General features: G+C 50.0%; 1 protein-coding gene across 1 annotated transcript in view; it reads right to left on the bottom strand.

Moving 5' to 3' along the window:
* Positions 1-14,253, bottom strand: part of LOC148442168 (alanine aminotransferase 2-like) — a 252,995-nt gene that overhangs the window by 235,866 nt on the left and 2,876 nt on the right. The window contains exons 2-4 of the mRNA XM_088464132.1: positions 13,699-13,788; positions 5,943-6,051; positions 1,504-1,640 (exon numbers count right to left, since the gene is read on the bottom strand). Of these exons, the coding sequence (XP_088320258.1) occupies positions 1,504-1,640; positions 5,943-6,051; positions 13,699-13,788 (336 nt within the window). The remainder of the gene's footprint in view (positions 1-1,503; positions 1,641-5,942; positions 6,052-13,698; positions 13,789-14,253) is intronic.

Here is a 14,253-nt window from a genome sequence, read left to right as displayed (position 1 = left end):
TTGCTGATTACACACATTATCTTCATTTATCACGTTTTTATCTTGGGGCATAAGGTATGTGAGGAGACAAGGGAAAGGACTTCTAGGACTTGCCTGCATGTTGAAAAGAGTTATGACCCAGTTCTGTGTTCTTAAATTGAAGCCCTCAGTCTGCATAAGTCTCATACAGGAAGTTTGCCAGCAGCAGACAGCAGGGGAGTGTTCCTGTTACAGCCCTCCTTCCTCTCTGCAAAGACTGACACCAGGGTCCACCAATGAGAGAGAGAGAGAGGGAAGTAGGGTGGTGCAGCAAGGGGAATTGTGGGAAGTGTGTGAGTACAGTGTGACTCTGGAGGTTGCGGTGTTGTCCCCTCTCAGTGTCTTTAGATATAGAGCAGCTCTGTGTGCCCTGCTACAGCTGCCATTGCTGGCCAGGTAGGGAGGAGATATACAGCAGCTCTGTGTGCCCTGCTACAGCTGCCATTGCTGGCCAGGTAGGGAGGAGATATACAGCAGCTCTGTGTGCCCTGCTACAGCTGCCATTGCTGGCCAGGTAGGGAGGAGATATACAGCAGCTCTGTGTGCCCTGCTACAGCTGCCATTGCTGGCCAGGTAGGGAGGAGATATACAGCAGCTCTGTGTGCCCTGCTACAGCTGCCATTGCTGGCCAGGTAGGGAGGAGATATATAGCAGCTCTGTGTGCCCTGCTACAGCTGCCATTGCTGGCCAGGTAGGGAGGAGACAGAGCAGCTCTGTGTGCCCTGCTACAGCTGCCATTGCTGGCCAGGTAGGGAGGAGACAGAGCAGCTCTGTGTGCCCTGCTACAGCTGCCATTGCTGGCCAGGTAGGGAGGAGATATATTGCAGCTGGAAAAGACTTTGCTAAACTCTGAGTGGACTGTATTGAAATAACCCTGCTTACAGTTATCTTCACAAGGTACCCATGTGTTTTCCAGGATGTAGTTATGAGACAGCCGTGATGTGCCGGTCTCAATTCCGATGGGGGAAGCCCAACAAGGGACTTGAGATAGGCGTCAGTATTTTGACACCTATCTTAATTCCAACGCCGGAATCCAGAAGGACGCCAGCCCGAACAAGGTAAGTCCGGGGTGCCCTTAGTGTTAGCCGAGGGGTGGAGAAAGGTAGGTTTAGGTAGCATAGTGGGGTTAGCATTAGGTTTGGGGAGGGATGTTAGGGTTAGGTACCCCTAGGGGCGAGGGTTAGGATTAGGCACCACTGGGGGGGGGAGGTTAGGGTTAGGCACTAAGGGGAGAGGGTTAGGTTTAGGCACAAAGGGAAGAAACTTAGGTTGAGGCACTAATGGGGAGGGTTAGGGTTACTTACCTGACCCCTGTCGGGATACCAACCATCTGGATGCCCCTGTCGGTATTTTGACAGTAGGCATCCTGACAGCTGGCATTACATACCGATGCCGCGTTTTCCATCATAGGCTGCTTAATCGGTTGCACCAGGGTGTGGTATACCAGCCCTGGCCTACAACAAGCTGCCGGGGTAACTGACTCACCACAATGGCTTGTGAGGCTCCACTGGATACGATAATGTTTCTGGGGTCACAGGGGACCCCTCCATCCCTCTTCTTTATGAAATTGGCGATCTTGCATGGCAGTGTCTTCCCAATATACATAAATAGGTTATAGCTACCTGTAGGGATACAAAGGACAGATCCCGCGTGAGTCTCAGCCATAAATTATATGATCTTACCAAGCACAAGATATTTCAGGATTCATTTTAATTTCCATCACACACCAATGAAGCTTCCTGTGCAGTGGCTCCGCCCACAGCGGCAGAGTAACAATAGAATTTTTTTAGTCACCCAACCACAAGGGGTTCTCTGGCGCTGGTGAATGCCATTATAATCAGTGCATATGCACCCACCATGACCTGACAAATAATGGGGCTCTCTCAGATGTACTGTGTATATATATATATATATATATATATATATATACATATACATACACACACACACACACACACACACACACACACACACACATATATATCGGGCTACCATATTGTGGTGTCAAAATATAGCATTACTTTATACGAGATAATTAGTAATTTGGTAATATCATAATTAATAAGCATATCTAAGAAAAACAGATATTGGAGCAATTTACTGTAGCTCCTGTGCTGGGACATCAGTGCAAAAAGCTGATACCTGGAGTGATACTGTGCAGGCGCAATCTGAGAGGCAGAGGAGGAGCAGGAGGTAGAGGAGGCAGAGGAAGAGCAGGAGGCAGAGGAGGCAGAGGTGGAGCAGGAGGCAGAGGAGGAGCAGGAGGCAGAGGAGGCAGAGGAGGAGCCGGAGGCAGAGGTGTAGCAGGAGGCAGAGGAGGCAGAGGAGGAGCAGGAGGCAAGGAGGTAGAGGAGGAGCAGGAGGCAGAGGAGGCAGAGGAGGAGCAGGAGGCAGAGGAGGAGAAGGAAGCAGAGGAGGAGAAGGAAGCAGAGGAGGTATAAGAGGCAGAGGAGGAGCAGGAGGCAGAGGAGGCAGAGGAAGAGCAGGAGGCAGAGGAGGAGAAGGAAGCAGAGGAGGAGCAGGAGGCAGAGGAGGTATAAGAGGCAGAGGAGGAGCAGGAGGCAGAGGAGGTATAAGAGGCAGAGGAGGAGCAGGAGGCAGAGGAGGAGCAGGAGGCAGAGGAGGTATAAGAGGCAGAGGAGGTATAAGAGGCAGAGGAGGTATAAGAGGCAGAGGAGGAGCAGGAGGCAGAGGAAGAGCAGGAGGCAGAGGAGGTATAAGAGGCAGAGGAGGTATAAGAGGCAGAGGAGGTATAAGAGGCAGAGGAGGAGCAGGAGGCAGAGGAGGAGCAGGAGGCAGAGGAGGTAGAAGAGGCAGAGGAGGAGCAGGAGGCAAGGAGGTAGAGGAGGAGCAGGAGGCAGAGGAGGAGCAGGAGGCAGAGGAGGCAGAGGAGGAGCAGGAGGCAGAGGAGGAGCAGGAGGCAGAGGAGGTATAAGAGGCAGAGGAGGAGCAGGAGGCAGAGGAGGTAGAAGAGGCAGAGGAGGAGCAGGAGGCAAGGAGGCAGAGGAGGAGCAGGAGGCAGAGGAGGTAGAAGAGGCAGAGGAGGAGCAGGAGGCAGAGGAGGCAGAGGAGGAGCAGGAGGCAGAGGAGGAGCAGGAGGTAGAGGAGGCAAGGAGGTAGAGGAGGAGCAGGAGGCAGAGGAGGCAGAGGAGGAGCAGGAGGCAGAGGAGGAGCAGGAGGCAGAAGAGGCAGAGGTGGAGCAGGAGGCAGAGGAGGCAGAGGAGGAGCAGGAGGCAAGGAGGTAGAGGAGGAGCAGGAGGCAGAGGAGGCAGAGGAGGAGCAGGAGGCAGAGGAGGAGAAGGAAGCAGAGGAGGAGAAGGAAGCAGAGGAGGAGCAGGAGGCAGAGGAGGTATAAGAGGCAGAGGAGGAGCAGGAGGCAGAGGAGGAGCAGGAGGCAGAGGAGGCAGAGGAGGAGCAGGAGGCAGAGGAGGCAGAGGAAGAGCAGGAGGCAGAGGAGGAGAAGGAAGCAGAGGAGGAGCAGGAGGCAGAGGAGGTATAAGAGGCAGAGGAGGAGCAGGAGGCAGAGGAGGTATAAGAGGCAGAGGAGGAGCAGGAGGCAGAGGAGGAGCAGGAGGCAGAGGAGGCAGAGGAGGAGCAGGAGGCAGAGGAGGAGCAGGAGGCAGAGGAGGTATAAGAGGCAGAGGAGGTATAAGAGGCAGAGGAGGAGCAGGAGGCAGAGGAGGAGCAGGAGGCAGAGGAGGTAGAAGAGGCAGAGGAGGAGCAGGAGGCAAGGAGGTAGAGGAGGAGCAGGAGGCAGAGGAGGAGCAGGAGGCAGAGGAGGAGCAGGAGGCAGAGGAGGCAGAGGAGGAGCAGGAGGCAGAGGAGGAGCAGGAGGCAGAGGAGGAGAAGGAAGCAGAGGAGGAGCAGGGGGCAGAGGAGGTATAAGAGGCAGAGGAGGAGCAGGAGGCAGAGGAGGTAGAAGAGGCAGAGGAGGAGCAGGAGGCAAGGAGGCAGAGGAGGAGCAGGAGGCAGAGGAGGTAGAAGAGGCAGAGGAGGAGCAGGAGGCAGAGGAGGAGCAGGAGGCAGAGGAGGAGGAGCAGGAGGCAGAGGAGGAGCAGCAGGAGGCAGATGAACAGAAGGTGGAAGAAGTGGAGGTGGAGGAAGTAGGGATGGCAATTGGTGATTATCATTGATGGCACAAAAACCATCTAACCATCGATGATTTGCACCCCCTCGATGGCCACCACAGCTGGTAGCACGGTGGACTGCTGGCCAATCAAAAATGGGACGGCGCTTAGTGGTGGTCAGGAGGCAGGGCTAAGCTCCTTCCTGAGAAACAAACATCGTCTCCCTTACATCCATCGATGGTGGAAAACCATTGATTTTCTGCTATCGATGGCAAAACTAGTTAACATCAGGTGGTCATCATTGATGTTTTGAAAACAATGTTTGATGGATATCCCTATGGAGGAGGAGGAGGCAGAAGAGGAGGCAAAGGAATAGGAGGTGGAAGAGGAGGAGGTGTACTCTTAGAGGTGGAGGAGGCACACTGAGAGATAGAAGAGGAGGAGGCGGAGGAGGTGTACTATGAAAGGTGGAGGAGTAGGAGGTGGAGGAGGCACACTCAGAGGTGGAGGAGGAGGTAGAAGAGGAGGAGGAGGAGGAGGTGTGCTATGACAGGTGAAGGAGGAGGAGGTGGAGGAAAATGAGGAGGCACGCTAAGAGGTGGAGGAGGAGGCAGAAGAGGAGGCGGCGGTGGAGTAGGAGAAGGTGTACTCTGAGTGGTGGAGGAGTAGGAGGTAAAGCAGGTGGAGGAGGAGGCACACTCTGAGAGGCAGAGGAGGAGGAGGCATACTCTGAGAGGTGGAGGAGGCACACAGAGGTAGAGGAGGAGGAGGAGGAAGTATACTCAGAGGTGGAGGAGTAGGAGGTGCAGGATAAGGAGGCACACTCTGGGTGGCAGAGAGGTGGAGAAGGAGGCAGAGGAGTAGGAGGATGCGTACTCTGAGAGGTGGAGCAATTAGAGGAGGAGGAGGCATAGTAGGAGGTGGAGGAGGAGGCAAACTCAGAGGTGGAGGAGGAATAGAGGGTGATGGAGGAGGCACACTTTGAGAGGCGGAGGCGGTGGAGAAGGCAGAGGAGGAGGCAGAGGAGTAGGAGGAGAGGTGGAGGAGAAGGAGGTGGAGGAAGTAGAGGAGCAGGAGGCACACTCTGAGAGGTGGAGGAGGAGGCACACTCTGAGAGGTGGAGGAGGAGGCACACTCTGAGAGGTGGAGGAGGATGTGGAGGAGGAGGAAGAGGAGTACTATGGGAGGTGGAGGAGTAGGAGGAGGAGGCACACTCTGAGAGGTGGAGGCGGAGGAGCAGGCACACTTTGAGAGGTGGAGGAGGATGTGGAGGAGGAGGTAGAGGAGTAGGAAGAGGTGTACTCTGAGAGATGGAGGAGGAGGCACAAGGCTCCTCCACAAGCGCTGCGATCGCTTCCGATGGTCCTTGATGTACCAATGTTTTAAGACACTTCCTGGAGATGACGTGCGCTAGTGGGGATCTAAATACATGCTAATGGGCGTCTACATTGGCAAAGTGATCGCTCGTCAAGACATAGTGGGCGTGCTTATGCCTTGCTGAGCGAGCAGTTGCCTTGGCGTCACTTTGCAAAATGTAAATACGCTGGGAGTGAGCGGCCGCAATTAGCGAACGGGTCTGAATGAGCTCCAATGTGCGACCAATGTTTGCGTCTTTGTACACAATGCGGCCATCGGTCACCCCCCTCCTCTGGATCGCAGTATAGTTTATCTCGGTGGAGAATTGAACCTTTGTTTTTGCTTTTGCTCCTGAGTCACAATCAGACCCATAATAGGTCTATGTGCCACAGACAATGGGATGATTACTTCCCTCTCATTGCGGCTTTAGTAATGAGCCCCTTTCTTGTAGTAATAGTGATTAGTGATTTCCCCCATGTTCCCGTGAATCCCCCCACTAACCCACAGATCCATTGTCCAGTTCCTTCATGATCGCTCGGGCTCTGCTCTTGGCGTCTTCCGGGAAGCGACCGCTGTCCAGCAGATCAGGGTAAGTACACAGGGCAGCCACCTGAGAGGGACAAGAGAGGGTATAAAAGGATTATGGAGCATATTTATGTACTGGGGATATTGCAGATCTCGGCTGTGGTTCCCCATTTTAGATTGCAATAGCAGCGACCATCGGTTTCTATGGGGGCTGCTAAATGGTCATATTTACCAAGCACTGGGCCTAGGAGCTAACGCCATCTTCAGTCGATGGGCTACTCTGCTGCATTTCTTTTCTGTAGAAGGATCGATCTTTGACTGACTCGTGCGCAGGAGAATAAAGGAGGCGCATGCACAGTTCACGCAAAGTGATAGCAGAAGCTGTCCGTCTGCCTCTAGCCTTTCACTGGGACAAGGACAGAAGGATGTGGTAATATAATGACGTCATTGCCATTATGGGTGATATTATTACATCACAATTGCATTAAAAAGGTGGATAGTGATAAAAATTGAGGGTGATAGTAAAGAGATAGAAGGATCAGTATCCTGGTCACACACCGACGGGGTCACTGAGCAGAGGCGACACTACCGGGAGAGACTGGACGCTGCCAAGCAGGTCCCGGAGCACTGAGCCAGCCCCTTGTCTGATGAGAACAGGGGTGTAACATGCGGTCACACCCCCAAATCATCATACAACAGGAGGCGTGGCCACACAGACACAAAGCCACGTCCCCTCCTGTGTGTACGCTCGATAGGACAATCCTGGTGGTTTTTTCAGTCCTGGTATTAGGGATTGAAAAATGCTCAATCCAGGGAAACCCAGGATTGAGTTAGTCAATAGGGCGGGCAAGGCTGAAGGGGTGAGCCGGCGTGGGGCTGCGCAGCAAGACCTCTGACATCACGTCACGTTGCGCACAGCTGCCCAGCATTAAAAAAAACCCTAAATATGCAAATATTAGTCCTGAAACTGAAATCCCGCCAAATTTTAGTCCAAATTCTGGGACCCTGCCGATCCCGGGACTTACCTCCCTAGTGTACGCACATGAAGTTCACAGTGGCGCGCCGTGTGATGACACTGCATGGTTATTACATGGCAATAACTGAGATAAAAACTGGAACATGTGCAGGTGCTGGTGCCCGGACCTTCTCTATACATGGTTATTACATGGCAATGATTGAGATAAGAGCTGGAACGTGTGCAGGTGCTGGTGCCCGGACCTTCTCTATACATGTTTATTACATGGCAATGACTGAGATAAGAACTGGAACGTGTGCAGGTGCTGGTGCCCGGACCTTCTCTATACATAGTTATTACATGGCAATGACTGAGATAAGAACTGGAACGTGTGCTGGTGCCCAGACCTTCTCTATACATGGTTATTACATGGCAATGACTGAGATAAGAACCGGCACCTTTAGGTCAGAGCAACAGAAATCTGCGAGGGTGATCTATCACGTCAGACTTTTCTCTACTACTGTACATAAGTCCAGAGACCTGCCACATGGAATTGGGAATTATAAACCCCTTTTCCATTCTTTAGGATCAAATCCAGTCCCATCGCATGTATTTTGCTGGGATCTTAATCACTTAGGACATTGCCCACTATGCAATGATTCATTTGTACAAATTGTCCCAGCTGAACCCCTGATGTCTTCCTAAAATCGGCAGCTTTGGAAGAGTTCCCTAAAGTGGTAGTGATGAATAATTCATATTCTAATAACATGGCAATAACTGAGATAAAAACTGGAACATGTGCAGGTGCTGGTGCCCGGACCTTCTCTATACATGGTTATTACATGGCAATGACTGAGATAAGAACTGGAACATGTGCAGGTGCTGGTGCCCGGACCTTCTCTATACATGGTTATTACATGGCAATGACTGAGATAAGAACTGGAATGTGTGCAGGTGCTGGTGCCCGGACCTTCTCTATGCATGGTTATTACATGGCAATGACTGAGATAAGAACTGGAACGTGTGCAGGTGCTGGTGCCCGGACCTTCTCTATAAATGGTTATTACATGGCAATGACTGAGATAAGAACTGGAAGATGTGCAGGTGCTGGTGCCCGGACCTTCAATATACATGGTTATTACATGTCAATGACTGAGATAAGAACTGGAACGTGTGCAGGTGCTGGTGCCCGGACCTTCTCTATACATGGTTATTACATGGCAATGACTGAGATAAGAACTGGAACGTGTGCAGGTGCTGGTGCCCGGACCTTCTCTATACATGGTTATTACATGGCAATGACTGAAATAAGAACTGGAAGGTGTGCAGGTGCTGGTGCCCGGACCTTCTCTATACATGGTTATCACATGGCAATGACAGAGATGAACTGGAATGTGTGCTGGTGCCCAGACCTTCTCTGTACATGGCTATTACATGGCAGTGACTGAGATAAGAACTGGAACGTGTGTTGGTGCCCAGACCTTCTCTATACATGGTTATTACATGGCAATGACTGAGATGAGAACTGGAACGTGTGCAGGTGCTGGTGCCCGGACCTTCTCTATACATGGCTATTACATGGCAATGACTGAGATAAGAACTGGAACATGTGCAGGTGCTGGTGCCCGGACCTTCTCTATACATGGTTATTACATGGCAATGACTGAGATAAGAACTGGAATGTGTGCAGGTGCTGGTGCCCGGACCTTCTCTATAAATGGTTATTACATGGCAATGACTGAGATAAGAACTGGAAGGTGTGCAGGTGCTGGTGCCCGGACCTTCTCTATACATGGTTATTACATGGCAATGACTGAGATAAGAACTGGAACATGTGCAGGTGCTGGTGCCCGGACCTTCTCTATACATGGCTATTACATGGCAATGACTGAGATAAGAACTGGAACGTGTGCAGGTGCTGGTGCCCGGACCTTCTCTATACATGGCTATTACATGGCAATGACTGAGATAAGAACTGGAACGTGTGCAGGTGCTGGTGCCCGGACCTTCTCTTTATATGGTTATTACATGGCAATGACTGAGATAAGAACTGTAACGTGTGCAGGTGCTGGTGCCCGGACCTTCTCTATACATGGTTATTACATGGCAATGACTGAGATAAGAACTGGAACGTGTGCAGGTGCTGGTGCCCGGACCTTCTCTATACATGGTTATTACATGGCAATGACTGAGATAAGAACTGGAACGTGTGCAGGTGCTGGTGCCCGGACCTTCTCTGTACATGGTTATTACATGGCAATGACTGAGATAAGAACTGGAACGTGTGCAGGTGCTGGTGCCCGGACCTTCTCTATACATGGTTATTACATGGCAATGACTGAGATAAGAACTGGAAGGTGTGCAGGTGCTGGTGCCCGGACCTTCTCTTTATATGGTTATTACATGGCAATGACTGAGATAACAACTGTAACGTGTGCAGGTGCTGGTGCCCGGACCTTCTCTATACATGGTTATTACATGGCAATGACTGAGATAAGAACTGGAACGTGTGCAGGTGCTGGTGCCCGGACCTTCTCTATACATGGTTATTACATGGCAATGACTGAGATAAGAACTGGAACGTGTGCAGGTGCTGGTGCCCGGACCTTCTCTATACATGGTTATTACATGGCAATGACTGAGATAAGAACTGGAACGTGTGCAGGTGCTGGTGCCCGGACCTTCTCTATACATGGTTATTACATGGCAATGACTGAGATAAGAACTGTAACGTGTGCAGGTGCTGGTGCCCGGACCTTCTCTATACATGGTTATTACATGGCAATGAATGAGATAAGAACTGGAACGTGTGCAGGTGCCCAGACCTTCTCTGTACATGGCTATTACATGGCAGTGACTGAGATAAGAACTGGAACGTGTGCTGGTGCCCGGACCTTCTCTATACATGGTTATTACATGACAATGACTGAGATAAGAACCAGAAGGTGTGCAGGTGCTGGTGCCCGGACCTCTATACATGGTTATTACATGGCAGTGACTGAGATAAGAACTGGACGGTGTGCAGGTGCTGGTGCCCGGACCTTCTCTATGCATGGTTATTACATGGCAATGACTGAGATAAGAACTGTAACGTGTGCAGGTGCTGGTGCCTGGACCTTCTCTGTACATGGTTATTGCATGGCAATGACTGAGATGAGAACTGGAACTTGTGCTGGTGCCCGGACCTTCTCTATACATGGTTATTACATGGCAATGACTGAGATAAGATCTGTAACGTGTGCAGGTGCTGGTGCCTGGACCTTCTCTATACATGGTTATTACATGGCAATGACTGAGATAAGAACTGGAAGGTGTGCAGGTGCTGGTGCCCGGACCTTCTCTATACATGGTTATTACATGGCAATGACTGAGATAAGAACTGGAACGTGTGCTGGTGCCCGGACCTTCTCTATACATGGTTATTACATGGCAGTGACTGAGATAAGAACTGGACGGTGTGCAGGTGGTGGTGCCCGGACCTTCTCTATGCATGGTTATTGCATGGCAATGACTGAGATGAGAACTGGAACTTGTGCTGGTGCCCGGACCTTCTCTATACATGGTTATTACATGGCAATGACTGAGATAAGATCTGTAACGTGTGCAGGTGCTGGTGCCTGGACCTTCTCTATACATGGTTATTACATGGCAATGACTGAGATAAGAACTGGAAGGTGTGCAGGTGCTGGTGCCCGGACCTTCTCTATACATGGTTATTACATGGCAATGACTGAGATGAGAACTGGAACTTGTGCTGGTGCCCGGACCTTCTCTATACATGGTTATTACATGGCAATGACTGAGATAAGAACTGTAACGTGTGCAGGTGCTGGTGCCCGGACCTTCTCTGTACATGGTTATTACATGGCAATGACTGAGATAAGATCTGTAACATGTGCAGGTGCTGTTGCCCGGACCTTCTCTATACATGGTTATTACATGGCAATGACTGAGATAAGAACTGTAACGTGTGCAGGTGCTGGTGCCCGGACCTTCTCTGTACATGGTTATTACATGGCAATGACTGAGATAAGATCTGTAACATGTGCAGGTGCTGTTGCCCGGACCTTCTCTATACATGGTTATTACATGGCAATAACTGAGATAAGAACTGGAACGTGCGCTGGTGCCCAGACCTTCTCTATACATGGTTATTACATGGCAATGACTGAGATAAGAACTGGAACGTGTGCAGGTGCTGGTGCCCGGACCTTCTCTATACATGGTTATTACATGGCAATGAATGAGATAAGAACTGGAACGTGTGCTGGTGCCTGGACCTTCTCTATACATGGTTATTACATGGCAATGAATGAGATAAGAACTGGAACGTGTGCTGGTGCCTGGACCTTCTCTATACATGGTTATTACATGGCAATGACTGAGATAAGAACTGTAACGTGTGCAGGTGCTGGTGCCCGGACCTTCTCTATACATGGTTATTACATGGCAATGACTGAGATAAGAACTGTAACGTGTGCAGGTGCTGGTGCCCGGACCTTCTCTTTATATGGTTATTACATGGCAATGACTGAGATAAGAACTGGAACGTGTGCAGGTGCTGGTGCCCGGACCTTCTCTATACATGGCTATTACATGGCAATGACTGAGATAAGAACTGGAACGTGTGCAGGTGCTGGTGCCCGGACCTTCTCTTTATATGGTTATTACATGGCAATGACTGAGATAAGAACTGTAACGTGTGCAGGTGCTGGTGCCCGGACCTTTATACATGGTTATTACATGGCAATGACTGAGATAAGAACTGGAACGTGTGCAGGTGCTGGTGCCCGGACCTTCTCTATACATGGTTATTACATGGCAATGACTGAGATAAGAACTGGAACATGTGCAGGTGCTGGTGCCCGGACCTTCTCTATACATGGCTATTACATGGCAATGACTGAGATAAGAACTGGAACGTGTGCAGGTGCTGGTGCCCGGACCTTCTCTATACATGGCTATTACATGGCAATGACTGAGATAAGAACTGGAACGTATGCAGGTGCTGGTGCCCGGACCTTCTCTTTATATGGTTATTACATGGCAATGACTGAGATAAGAACTGTAACGTGTGCAGGTGCTGGTGCCCGGACCTTCTCTATACATGGTTATTACATGGCAATGACTGAGATAAGAACTGGAACGTGTGCAGGTGCTGGTGCCCGGACCTTCTCTATACATGGTTATTACATGGCAATGACTGAGATAAGAACTGGAACGTGTGCAGGTGCTGGTGCCCGGACCTTCTCTGTACATGGTTATTACATGGCAATGACTGAGATAAGAACTGGAACGTGTGCAGGTGCTGGTGCCCGGACCTTCTCTATACATGGTTATTACATGGCAATGACTGAGATAAGAACTGGAAGGTGTGCAGGTGCTGGTGCCCGGACCTTCTCTTTATATGGTTATTACATGGCAATGACTGAGATAAGAACTGTAACGTGTGCAGGTGCTGGTGCCCGGACCTTCTCTATACATGGTTATTACATGGCAATGACTGAGATAAGAACTGGAACGTGTGCAGGTGCTGGTGCCCGGACCTTCTCTATACATGGTTATTACATGGCAATGACTGAGATAAGAACTGGAACGTGTGCAGGTGCTGGTGCCCGGACCTTCTCTATACTTGGTTATTACATGGCAATGACTGAGATAAGAACTGGAACGTGTGCAGGTGCTGGTGCCCGGACCTTCTCTATACATGGTTATTACATGGCAATGACTGAGATAAGAACTGGAACGTGTGCAGGTGCTGGTGCCCGGACCTTCTCTATACATGGTTATTACATGGCAATGACTGAGATAAGAACTGGAAGGTGTGCAGGTGCTGGTGCCCGGACCTTCTCTTTATATGGTTATTACATGGCAATGACTGAGATAAGAACTGTAACGTGTGCAGGTGCTGGTGCCCGGACCTTCTCTATACATGGTTATTACATGGCAATGACTGAGATAAGAACTGGAACGTGTGCAGGTGCTGGTGCCCGGACCTTCTCTATACATGGTTATTACATGGCAATGACTGAGATAAGAACTGGAACGTGTGCAGGTGCTGGTGCCCGGACCTTCTCTATACATGGTTATTACATGGCAATGACTGAGATAAGAACTGGAACGTGTGCAGGTGCTGGTGCCCGGACCTTCTCTATAAATGGTTATTACATGGCAATGACTGAGATAAGAACTGGAACGTGTGCTGGTGCCCGGACCTTCTCTATACATGGTTATTACATGGCAATGACTGAGATAAGAACTGGAACGTGTGCTGGTGCCCGGACCTTCTCTATACATGGTTATTACATGGCAATAACTGAGATAAGAACTGTAACGTGTGCAGGTGCTGGTGCCCGGACCTTCTCTATACATGGTTATTACATGGCAATGACTGAGATAAGAACTGGAACGTGTGCTGGTGCCCGGACCTTCTCTATACATGGTTATTACATGGCAATAACTGAGATAAGAACTGTAACGTGTGCTGGTGCCCGGACCTTCTCTATACATGGTTATTACATGGCAATAACTGAGATAAGAACTGGAACGTGTGCTGGTGCCCGGACCTTCTCTATATATGGTTATTACATGGCAATAACTGAGATAAGAACTGGAACGTGTGCTGGTGCTGGTGCCCGGACCTTCTCTTTATATGGTTATTACTTTGAAAGTTTAGCAAATGAGATGTTATTGTGTAATAGTTTGAATTTAGCAGTCTCCTAGGTATCACTATAAGTTGTTGATCAGTTGTGACAAATTGTCGGTTTGTGTAGTTACCTGTCTCAGGTAGGTCATTGGTTTCTGACCCGCCACTTGCTGGTCCTCCAGGTGACAGGCTGTTATTTTTCCAAAAGGTTTGTGTATCCCCTGTAGGAGAAGAGAGAATATCAATGGAAATAATATACAAATTCACTGTAAACTATAATTAGTGACAGGAGGAGACTTTCCTGCTATTCACTACGTCATATTGTGGAAGAGACAAATGTAAATCACACAAAATAAGACAATTTTTCTTTATGTTAAACATTGGGGCTGATTCTGATATGGGAGCAAAGCAATAATGAGCCAGTAACAGTGCCCCTGGGTAACACCGTGCTGCTGGTGGGGGAGATGGAAGATGTACAGAGAGGATTAGATGTGTCCAAACTCAGGGCCTGATTCAGAGCCGCTCGCTAGATGTGATCGCTCGCACGATGTGTATGCAAATTGCGTAGGCAGCGCTACCGCACAGCAATGCATTAGCACGCCCAGTATTTCTTACAGAGCGATCACATAGTGTATGCAGACACCCACCAGCCTGTTTTAAGACGCCCACTTGTGTACATCATGTTC

Source organism: Taudactylus pleione, unplaced genomic scaffold, assembly GCF_031769625.1.
Source record: "Taudactylus pleione unplaced genomic scaffold, aTauple2 ptg001597l, whole genome shotgun sequence".
In the NCBI taxonomy this organism is placed as follows: Eukaryota; Metazoa; Chordata; class Amphibia; order Anura; family Myobatrachidae; genus Taudactylus; species Taudactylus pleione.
Note: the sequence above shows the minus strand (reverse complement) of the source record. Positions and strands in the feature narration are given on the sequence as shown.